General features: G+C 48.2%; 1 protein-coding gene across 1 annotated transcript in view; it reads left to right on the top strand.

The window, feature by feature from the left end:
* CREBBP (CREB binding protein) overlaps nt 1-12,047 on the top strand; it is an 846,007-nt gene that overhangs the window by 58,120 nt on the left and 775,840 nt on the right. The window contains exon 2 of the mRNA XM_030211575.1: nt 3,726-4,444. Coding sequence (XP_030067435.1) covers nt 3,726-4,444 — 719 coding nt within the window. The remainder of the gene's footprint in view (nt 1-3,725; nt 4,445-12,047) is intronic.

The following is a 12,047-nucleotide window of genomic DNA, read 5'->3' as shown; positions in this document are numbered from 1 at the left end:
GATATTCCCATCTCTAAATCATTTATAAATTATATTAAAAAGCAGCCGTCCTAGCACAGACCCCTGAGGAACCCCACTAACTACCCTTCTCCATTGTGAGTACTGCCCATTTAACCCCACTCTCTGTTTCCTATCCTTCAACCAGCTTTTAATCCACAATAGGACTTTACCTCCTATCCCATGACCCTCCAATTTCCTCTGTAGCCTTTCATGAGGTACCTTGTCAAACGCCTTTTGAAAATCCAGATACACAATATCAACCAGCTCCCCTTTGTTCACATGTTTGTTTACTCCTTCAAGGAATTGAAGTAAATTGGTCAGGCAAGATTTCCCCACACTAAAGCCGTGCCGACTTGGTCTCAGTAATCCATGTCCTCGGATGTGCTCTGTAATTTTGTTTTTGATAATAGCCTCTACCATTTTGCCCGGCACCGATGTCAGACTCACCAGTCTATAATTTTCCGTATCTTCCCTGGAACCTTTTTTAAAAATCGGTGTTACATTGGCCACCCTCCAAACTTCTGGTACCACGCTCGATTTTAAGGATAAATTGCATATCGCCTACAGTAGCTCTGCAAGCTCATTTTTCAGTTCTATCAGTACTCTAGGATGAATGCCATCTGGTCCAGGAGATTTGCTACTCTTCAGTTTGCTGAACTGCCACATTATGTCCTCCAGGTTTACCGTGAATTAAGTTTCTTTGACTCGTCAGCTTGAAATACCGTTTCCGACACCGGTATCCCACCCAAATCTTCCCCGGTGAAGACGGAAGCAAAGAATTCATTCAATCTCTCCGCTACATCTTTATCTTCCTCGATCGCCCCTTTTACCCCTCGGTCATCCAGCGGCCCAACCGATTCTTTTGCCGGCTTCCTGATTTTAATATATCGGAAACTTTTTTTTGCTATGTTTTTTTGCCTCTAATGCTGTCTTTTTTTTTTCGTAATCCCTGTTAGCCTTCTTTATCTGCACCTTGCATTTGCTTTGACACTCCTTATGCTGCTGCTTGTTATTTTCAGACGGTTCCTTCTTCCATTTTCTGAAGGCGTTTCTTTTTAGCCCTAATAGCTTCCTTCACCTCACTTTTCAACCATGCCGGCTGTCTTTTGGACTTCCGTCTTTCTTTTCTAATTCGCGGAGTATGTTTGGCCTGGGCCTCCAGGATGGTATTTTTGAACAGCGTCCATGCCTGTTGTACAGCTTTTACCCTCTCAGTTGCTCCCCTAAGTTTTTTTTTTTTTTTTTTTTTAACCGTTCTTCTCATTTTACCATAGTCTCCTTTTTTTAAACGCTAACGTATTTGACTTCCTGTGTATAGTTACTTCAAGGTTGATATCAAAACTGATCATAATATGATCACTGTTACCAAGCGGCCCCAGTACCATAATGTCCCTCACCAGATCATGCGCTCCACTAAGGACCAAGTCTAGAATTTTTCCTTCTCTCGTCGACTCCTGCACCAGCTGCTCTATAAAGCTGTCCTTGATTTCATCAAGGAATTGTATCTGTCTAGCGTGTCCCGATGTTACATTTACCGTCTATGTTTGGATAATTGAAGTGACCCATTATTATCACATTGCCCATTTTGTTTGCGTCTCTGATTTTCTTTTATCATTTCTGCGTCTACCTGCTCTTTCTGGCAAGACGGATGGTAGTACTCTCCTATCACCGTCCTTTTCCCTTTTATACATGGAATTTCAACCCACAATGATTCAAAGGTGTGATTTGTGTCCTGCTGAATTTGTAATCTGAGTTAAGGCTCTCGTTAATATACAATGCTACCCCTCCACCAGTCCAGTCCACCCTATCACTACGATATACTTTGTACCCTGGTATGACAGTGTCCCATCTCTTCAGGGAAAGACCCTCCACACAGTTGGGGTGCATTCCACTAGAGCGCATGCGACTTCGATGGCAGAGTCGTGGTTGGTTTCTTTGGAGGAGATTTGCAGGTCGGCAACTTGGTGGTCTGTGTATACCTTTTCAAAGCACTATCGAGTGGATGTGGCAGCACTGTCTGATGTCGCGTTTGGTGCTTCGGTTCTGCAAACTTGGATCTCTGTGTCCCGCCCTACTTAAGAACTGCTTGGGTACATACCACCAGTCTCTGGATTGATCTGTGGGACGCTATGGAAGGTAAAGTTAGTTCTGACCTGATAATTTTCTTTCCATTAGTCCCGACAGATCATTGCAGAGGCCCACCCTGAGATTTACTGCTGGTTTCGTTTGGTTGGGTTTCTTGTTTGTGTTTCAGTTTTACGGTTGCAGGTTATTTGTTGTTACTTAAACGGAGGTTGGAGCAAATCTCTTTACTTGCTGTGAGCTGCATGAGTTCCTCCCGCGTTGGCTGTTGCAGGGTAATGTTAGTATTTCTAAAGACAAAGGAATACAATTTAAATGGTAAATTGAAGATCCACGTGGCTTTGGTGTCGACAATACTGAGGTTTGGGTGGCTACATATGACCACATATAGTGAACCTCGGAGTTCTCTCTATCTTCACCTGCTGGCAGAGGGACATAACCCACCAATCTCTGGATTGATATGTCAGGATTAATGGAAAGAAAATTATCAAGTAAGAACTAATTTTACCATGAAAATTCTGGTGGACTAACAGGATTCTTGCTCATCAAAATTGTTTAATGAAGCCCTCACTAAAAGTAACTGGTAAGATCACGATTTGATTTCTTAGAGACATCTTTAATGCTAAGGTTCAATATGAATACAATTAGGCATGCACAAAATGATGCAGTGTAGTAATACAGATTTTATATGTTTGATACAAGAATGAATATTAAAGGCTAGTGTTTATGTACAAACTATAAAAAAAATTCTTTTGAGTAGTTAACTCAATTTTATTGTAATAAATATGTATGATAATATTTACTGGCATACTGTCCCTGTTGTATCTCATGCATGTTCCCAAAACCTGGCTTGTTTGCGTGACTTCTGATGAATGAACTTGGGCATCCCTGGTCTACATCCATCAGTCTTATGGCATTGGACATACAGTTTTAAAGAACCTATTTGCATGATGTAATTGGATCTCTCAGCTGAAAGATCTGGGTTGTTTAAAACTAACAAGGTGGCATCATCCACCTGCTGAAAATGTTTTATGAAGGCTACTTTTTTTGTTAACATGCCCTAATAACAATCCTTGGCTTGGAAGAACCCACTTGCGTGGCTGATTTACCCCTCATTTCAATAAAGAAAGCAGTTGCTTACCTTAAGAGACTTCTCTGTGTGCAACAGGATTAATTAAACACACAATTCCTCCTACCTCCCTGAGAGCTCATGCCAAGCTATATCTCTGTAGGGTGTGCAGAACAAAGAAATTCCTAGAAAACACTTCTGAGCATGAGAGAACTACTCTGTCCTGGTGCCATTGGATAATGCCGTCTACTTGTGTGTGACTTTATCTTACATTCTATAGAGAATACCTGTTACAAGCAAGCAACTTTTCTAAACTCAGATTGTGGCTGTTACCCCCCCCCCCCCCCCCCAAAAAAAAAAAAAAAAAGCAACATGAAATTTGCTTCTTTGGGGCTAAGATACAGTAATATTATGGGTCATAGTTTTAAATATAATGAAAAATGGAAATACCTAGTTGTGAAGTAAAACAGAATTATGTAGTTGACAACATACCATACTTTAATTTGCTGTAAGAAGTTTGATAAGGTTTTCATTTTTGATACTTTGTTGATATATTTTTTATTTTTAATCCTAGATTTTGGATCCTTTTTTGATTTGGAAAATGATCTTCCTGATGAACTGATCCCTAATGGTGCAGACTTGGGCCTTTTAAACAGCACTGGAAACCTGGGCCAGGATGCGGCTTCTAAACACAAACAACTTTCTGAGCTTCTAAGGCCAGGTAGCAGCTCAGCTCTGAACCCCAGCATTGGAAATGTGAACTCAAATAGCCCTGTCCAGCAAGGGCTTGGTAGTCAAGTACAAGGGCAGCAGAACAGTGGTAGTATTGGTAATCTAGGTGCTTTGAGCAAGAGCCCTGTAAATCAAGGACTTGCTTCTGCAGCATCTAATTTGGCAAAGCAGACAGCTGGTTCTTCTGGATCTACCACACCTGTGCCACAGACACTAAATTCACAAGCACAAAAACAAGTTGGAATGGTAACCAGTAGCCCTGTCGCATCACAGACTGGACCTGGGATATGCATGAATGCAAATTTTAATCAAACACACCAGGGCCTTCTCAGCAGTAACTCTGGACACAGTTTAATGAGTCAGCCGCAGCAAGGGCAGGGGCAAGTAATGAATGGATCTCTTGGAGCAGCTGGAAGGGGAAGGGGTTCAGGAATGCAATATTCTGGCCCTGCTATGCAAGGAAATGTTAGCAGTGTACTGGCAGAAACATTAACCCAAGGATCTTCTCAGATGCCTAGTCATACGGGCCTGAACACAGCCCAAACAGGAGCTATGACAAAAGTATGTATATCATATTTACCCTTTGCTAATGGTATCCCTTTTTAAAATCCAATTTGTGTTCTCTCATACTCCCCCAGATAGCATGTCTGAGGGTTGGTACAACACCACCTCTGAGTTACGTTTTCTGTAGGATCAGCAACAGTAGCCGTGGCCATTCTGTTCCTTTAACTTTCTGGTCCTAATGTACTATGGATCTGACCTTGTTTTACTTGTACTCTAAGCCTGAGCCTGGAAGGAACACCCAATATTTATCACTTTTGATGATATATCTAGATGGCTATTGTGTGTGATATTGTTATTGTTACTGGATAGTCATTACTGCAGTTAGCAATACTGGTTTCCATTTTTGCTATAACTGTAAGCTGTTTAACACTGCATCACTAGCATGAAACTTTTAGCTGTCTTCTTTTTTTTTTTTTTTTTTAATTTTATTTTGCTCACATGTTTTCAGTAGTAGCTCAAGGTGAGTTACATTCAGGTACACTGGGTATTTCCCTGTCCCTGGAGGGCTCACAATCTGTTTGTACCTGAGCCAGTGGAGGGTTAAGTGACTTGCCCAAGATCACAAGGAGCAGCTGTGGGATTTGAACCAGCCACCATTGGATGTCAAGACCGGTGCTCTAACTAAGCCACTCTTCCACTTCTGTCTTTGTAGTTGTCCATTGACATCACTGCAGTAGGCAGTTACTAGTGTTTCTTGCTAGAGTATAGATGCACACTGAAAGTTTTACTAACCTCATATTACACAGCCTATACATCTAATTTAACCATCATCAAAATAAATAATTCACTCATGTCCGCTTACTGAAAGGTGACTCCATCGTTTCCTCAGGGTAACTGCCAAAAGACTCCGCCATTTCAAAATGCGGAAGTATAACTACCACTCAATAGGAGGTGGATTGGCGTTAGTTACGCATGCTTCAGACTCACAGTCCATTCCACCTCTTTATTTAAGCCCATTGGAGCAACAGTGTTTCATAAAACAATAAACCGTTGTTCTTTTAATAACAACTTTCTTGACACATCACCTTGTGGAGTTTGTATGTGTAAGAGAATGGCAAAACATAAATCGCTCAACTGATAACCCTTACTCTGCCGGTGAGAAGTCAGTGGAACTTCCTGTTTGCATTGTCCATATTGAACTTAAATATTCTGCTATACGAAACTTTATACTTCTTCTCATTTGTCCTATATAATATAGGTCATAAGAACACATAGAGGCATATTTTCAAAGCACTTAGCCTTCCAAAGTTTCATAGAAACCTATGGAACTTTGGAAGGCTAAGTGCTTTGAAAATATGCCTCTTAATGATATATATCACCTGGGAACTATTGCAGTCAGTATGCTGTTTACACTGAAAGGATTGCTGGCTGTGAGGAATAGGTATAGAAGAGGTTTCCTAGGCATAGTCACAATGTGCAGCCGCCACATTAAAATGACTTGGGTTGGTATCATTGGGGAACTTGCCAGCATTTCACAGAAATTGCACTAAGCACAATTTCCATATCATCATGCTGATCAATCCATAGACTGGTGGGTTGTGTCCATCTACCAGCAGGTGGAGATAGAGAGCAAACTTTTGCCTCCCTATATGTGGTCATGTGCTGCCGGAAACTCCCCAATATGTTCTCTATCTCAGCAGGTGGTGGTCACACACAGCAGCAGCTCTGGCTAGGCCTCCAAGCCTAATTTTTAGGTTTTGTTGAGTGCCTGGGGTTGAGGGCTCTTCTTGAGCAAGTGCAAACCTGGTGGCACCAGGTCCCTCCTTTTCTCCCCCCTCCCGCTGGCTCCGTTAAAAAAAAAATTTTTTGAACGTCCTTAAAGGCGTTTATTTCGACATTTATTTAAACGTTTATTGCAGCTACTCACTGGGACACCAGGTCGTTACAGCTCGGAGCGGAAAGCAGGTAATTTTTACCTTTTTATAGCGGGCAGGGGGTTCCCCGATTGATCTCCACGTGACCGATGGCGTCGGAGGGCGAGGGCGCAAAGAGTCGCTCCCCTGATCGCTTGGGCGCTTCTAGAGGGGATGCGGGGGTCTTAAAGTCTGATTCGCCCTTGTTGGGTGACAGTTTCGTGACCGATGAGTGTCCCGGTCCTTCCTCCGGTGTGGCGGTTTTTCCCGCCATAAACGCCCATCCCCCGCTGCTCGCCTCCGCCATCTTGGCCGGCCACGCGGCTCGGGCGGCTTCTTCTTGGGCCGCCCTTGAGGTGGGAGACATTAATGCCATGAACGCCCTTAATTTGGGCGACGGCACAAAAGCGGCTAAAGTTAAGCGCCGTTCTTCCTGCGCGGCTCCTTCGCGGAGTGTCGCGCCGGACGCCATCTTGGATGCGCAGCATGTCTCTCCCCAGCTCTTGCGAGCGCCGGTTGAGGGTGCGTCTAGGGCTGTAGCCCAGGCTACGGAAGTGCACAGTCTGGGGGGTTTCTCCCCCGAGTTTGTTTTGCTGCTGCATCAGGCCTTCCTTATGCAAAACGCTGCCCCTGCTCCCTCGTCTGGTAAAGAGGTTGAGGCCCCCGGAGGTAAACGCCCTCGGGTTGATTCCCAGGCCTTGGAGGACTTTGTCTCCTCCGATGTAGATGAGGGCAGCGTATCTGAGTTCTCCCAACGGTCCTTTGCGGATTCCTTGGAGGAGACGGATCCCCGCTCGGATGGAGCGGATGACCCCTCTGCAGCGCGACTCTTTAGCTCAGAGGATTTGCCCAACCTGTTGGTGCAGGCCATGGGCATTTTGAAGATTTCCTCTCCGGAGGACGTCTCTCCCTCAGCCCCTGTTGGCTCTGCCATTATGCTGGGGACGAAGCGCCCGCCTAGAACCTTCCACGTGCATGATGCCATGCACACCTTAATTTCGGCTCAATGGGATGTCCCGGAAGCGAGCCTTAAAGTGGCTAGGGCTATGTCCCGCCTCTATCCTTTGCCTGAAAGTGAGCGTGAGGCCTATCTGTGGCCTACCGTGGATTCTTTAATCACTGCGGTGACTAAGAAAACGGCGTTGCCGGTGGAAGGTGGCACGGCCCTAAAGGACGCCCAAGACAGAAGATTGGAGGCGGCCTTAAGGTCGTCCTTTGAGGCGGCTGCTTTAAGTTTGCAGGCCTCAGTTTGCGGCTCCTATGTGGCCAGGGCGTGCCTGACTATGGTGCAGCGGGCTTTCCCCTCGGATCATTCCTTGAGGGCTGATTGGCCGGCCCTGGAATCGGGCTTAGCCTATTTGGCAGACTTGCTGTATGATGTCTTGAGGGCCTCAGCTAAAGGCATGGCTCAGACAATCTCTGCGCGGCGGTGGCTTTGGCTGAAACGTTGGTCTGCTGACCACGCCTCTAAATCCCGCCTGGCTAGATTGCCTTTTAAAGGCAAGCTGCTCTTTGGGGTCGAGCTGGACAAAATCGTGACCGATCTCGGCACGTCTAAGGGCAAGAAGTTACCAGAGGTCAGGGCTCGGGCTAGTACTCGACCCGGTACCTCCAGAGGACGGTTTCAGGAAGCTCGTCGGTACCGCCCGGGCAGGTCGGGCTCCTCTGCCCCCTCTTCCTTCAAGAGGAACTTCTCCCCCAAGCAGCATTCCTTTCGCAGAGACCACCGTCCCGGAGGTGCTCCCTCCGGTCCTCCCCCAGGGTCTCGTACCCAATGACGGGGCCTTGGTCCACGCCCCAGTGCAGATTGGAGGACGGCTGTCCTCGTTTCTGGGCGAGTGGACCACAATAACTTCAGACGCTTGGGTGCTGGAAGTCATCAGAGACGGCTACAAGCTAGAGTTCTGCCGACCCTTAAGAGACGGGTTTGTACTCTCTCCCTGCAAGTCTCCGGTCAAAGCTGTGGCAGTGCAGCAGACCTTGGACAATCTGATCCGCCTGGGTGCGGTCGTTCCGGTGCCAGAAAATCAGCTTGGCAAGGGGCGTTACTCCATTTACTTTGTGGTACCAAAGAAAGGAGGTTCTGTACGGCCTATCCTCGACCTCAAAGGGGTCAATCGGGCCTTGAAAGTTCGGCACTTTCGCATGGAGACCCTCCGCTCTGTTATAGCGGCAGTGAAGGCAGGGGAGTACCTGGCATCCTTGGACATCAAGGAAGCGTACTTGCATATTCCCATCTGGCCTCCTCATCAACGCTTTCTGCGTTTTGCAGTCCTGGGCCGACACTTCCAGTTCAGAGCCCTCCCGTTCGGGTTGGCTATTGCTCCGCGGACCTTCTCCAAAGTAATGGTGGTCATCGCGGCCTTCCTGAGGAAGGAAGGAGTACAAGTCCATCCTTATCTGGACGACTGGTTGATCCGAGCCCCCTCTTATGCAGAGTGCGGCAAAGCTGTGAACCGGGTGGTTGCTCTTTTGAGCTCCCTGGGGTGGATCATCAACTGGGAGAAAAGCCAGCTGCGCCCAACTCAGTCCCTGGAGTATCTGGGAGTTCGATTCGACACCCAAGTGGGCAGAGTGTTCCTGCCAGACAATCGGATTGTCAAGCTTCAGGCTCAGGTGGACCAGTTCCTAGTAGCCTCTCCTCTTCGGGCTTGGGACTATGTGCAGCTGTTGGGCTCTATGACGGCCACGATGGAAGTAGTGCCCTGGGCCAGGGCTCATATGAGACCACTACAACACTCTCTGTTGCAGCGCTGGACTCCGATGTCGGAGGATTATGCTGTGCGCCTTCCCTTGGACCCAGCAGTGCGCAAGGCGCTGAGCTGGTGGACGCAGACAGACAAGTTGTCTGCAGGAATGCCTCTGGTGACCCCGGAGTGGATTGTCGTCACGACGGACGCCTCTTTGTCGGGCTGGGGAGCCCACTGCTTGGGAAGGACAACTCAGGGGCTCTGGTCTCCTGCAGAGGCAAAGTGGTCTATCAACCTCCTGGAACTCAGAGCCATTCGGTTGGCGCTTTTGGAGTTCATCCCGGTACTGGCGTTGAAGCCTGTACGGGTCCTGTCGGTCAATGCCACGGCTGTGGCCTATGTCAACTGCCAGGGAGGTACCAAGAGCGCCCCTCTAGCCAAGGAGGCCATGAATCTGTGCCAGTGGGCGGAAGCGAACCTGGAACAGCTGTCAGCGGCCCACATTGCCGGAGTCATGAATGTCAAGGCGGACTTTCTCAGTCGCCATACCTTGGAGCCCGGAGAGTGGCAGCTATCTGCTCAGGCGTTCTTGGATATCACGAAGCGCTGGGGCCAGCCGAGCCTAGATCTGATGGCGTCATCGGCCAATTGCCAAGTGCCGCGCTTTTTCAGCAGAGGACGGGACCCTCGATCCCTGGGAGTAGATGCTCTTCTCCAACAGTGGCCGACACAAGAGCTTCTCTATGTGTTCCCGCCCTGGCCCATGTTGGGCAGGGTGCTAGACCGGGTGGCAAAGCATCCGGGCCGGATAATCCTGGTGGGTCCGGATTGGCCCAGACGTCCCTGGTATGCGGACTTGATCAGGCTCTCAATCGACGATCCTCTGCGGCTGCCAGTGGAGCAGGGCCTGTTACATCAGGGTCCCGTGGTGATGGAGGATCCCTCCCCCTTTGGTCTTACGGCCTGGCTATTGAGCGGCAGCGTCTGAGGAAGAAGGGCTTCTCAGACAAGGTCATCGCCACTATGCTGAGAGCGAGGAAGCGCTCTACTTCTACTGCTTACGCCAGGGTTTGGCGTACCTTTGCAGCGTGGTGTGAAGCAGGCTCATTTTCTCCATTCACTGCTCCAATTTCTTCAGTGTTGGCATTCCTGCAAGAAGGTCTGGAGAAAGGCCTGTCGCTCAGTTCCCTTAAAGTCCAGGTAGCGGCCCTGGCTTGCTTCAGGGGCCGCCTGAAGGGTGCTTCCCTGGCTTCGCAGCCAGATGTGGTGCGTTTTCTCAAGGGAGTTAATCACCTGCGCCCTCCTCTGCACTCAGTGGTGCCTGCGTGGAATCTCAACCTGGTGCTAAGAGCATTACAGAAGCCGCCTTTTGAACCCTTGTCGAGGGCATCTCTGAAAGACCTGACGTTGAAAGCAGTCTTTTTGGTGGCTATCACTTCAGCCAGAAGAGTTTCCGAGCTCCAGGCGCTCTCATGTAGAGAGCCTTTTCTGCAGTTCACTGAGCCAGGAGTGACTATTCGCACAGTGCCTTCCTTCCAGCCCAAAATTGTTTCTCGCTTCCATGTGAATCAGCAGCTCTGTCTCCCTTCCTTTCGTAGGGAGGACTACCCAGAGGAATACTCTGCTCTTAAATATCTGGATGTGAGACGAGTCATCATCAGATACTTGGAAGTGACCAATGATTTCCGGAAATCGGATCATCTGTTTGTCCTGTTTGCAGGTCCTCGTAAGGGTCTGCAGGCTGCGAAGCCTACAGTGGCAAGATGGGTCAAGGAAGCCATTGCAGCGGCTTATGTGGCCGCGGGGAAGGTGCCGCCTATCCAGCTGAAGGCTCACTCCACTAGAGCTCAGGCGGCCTCGATGGCAGAGGCTGGGTCCGTCTCCTTGGAAGAGATATGCAAGGCGGCAACTTGGGCATCGGCCCATACATTCTCCAAGCATTACCGCTTGACTGTGGCGGCACGGGCGGAGGCCCGGTTTGGAGCTTCAGTGTTGAGGTCAGGGATTTCAATGTCCCGCCCTGGGTGAGTACTGCTTCGGTACATCCCACCAGTCTATGGATTGATCAGCATGATGATATGGAAGGTAAAATTATGTATCATACCTGATAATTTTCTTTCCATTAATCATAGCTGATCAATCCATAGTCCCTCCCAGATATCTGTACTGTTTATATTCTGGTTGCATTTCAGATTCAAGTTTAGTCTTCAGTTACTTCAGGAAGACTTCGTGTTCAAGTTTTTTCAATTGGATTCTTCAAGAGTTGAGACGAGTTTGTGTTACAGTGAGCTGCTGCATTCCTCTCCCCTCCGTTTTACGGGGCTGGATTGAGACTTAAATTCTGCCGGCACTCCCTCCCGCTTCGTGCGGCTGTAGGGCAGCTTTGTACCCTTCCCGCTTCGGCGGTGTCAGGGTCAGTCAGCTCCTCCCGCGGTTGCGGTTGCAGGATAAGCCAGATCCCCCCGCATCGGCGGGTGTGGTGTCCCTCCCCCGCTCCGCGGGGATGAGCTGGACGGATTCCCCTCCCCCACTTGTGTGGGGATGAGCTGGGTTAATTCCCCTCCCCCGTTTCGGCGGTGGTGAGCTGGGCAGAGTGTCCCTTTGTGGGTGTAATTCTCTAAGTGCTGAGTCCTGCGGATGGAGCTTTGATATCGACATACTGAGGAGTTTCCGGCAGCACATGACCACATATAGGGAGGCAAAAGTTTGCTCTCTATCTCCACCTGCTGGTAGATGGACACAACCCACCAGTCTATGGATTGATCAGCTATGATTAATGGAAAGAAAATTATCAGGTATGATACATAATTTTACCTTTAGGTTCTTGCAAACTAGAGTGAACCCCCAAAATTGACCAATATGTATGTATCATCTTAGAAATGGCAGTGGTGTATTGTGAAAATGAAAGTGCACATACCACATTTTCTGTCTTAGTGATGCTCTTAGGGAAAGCCAACCACTCCCTGTGGGTGTATTTCGCTCTTTTGAATGCCTGTTATACAATTTTGGGGGGATACCCACATTCAGTGAATCTAGAAATTCCTTGTCATCAAGCAG

The sequence above is a fragment of the Microcaecilia unicolor genome, chromosome 8 (assembly GCF_901765095.1).
Source record: "Microcaecilia unicolor chromosome 8, aMicUni1.1, whole genome shotgun sequence".
NCBI lineage: Eukaryota > Metazoa > Chordata > Amphibia > Gymnophiona > Siphonopidae > Microcaecilia > Microcaecilia unicolor.
Note: the sequence above shows the minus strand (reverse complement) of the source record. Positions and strands in the feature narration are given on the sequence as shown.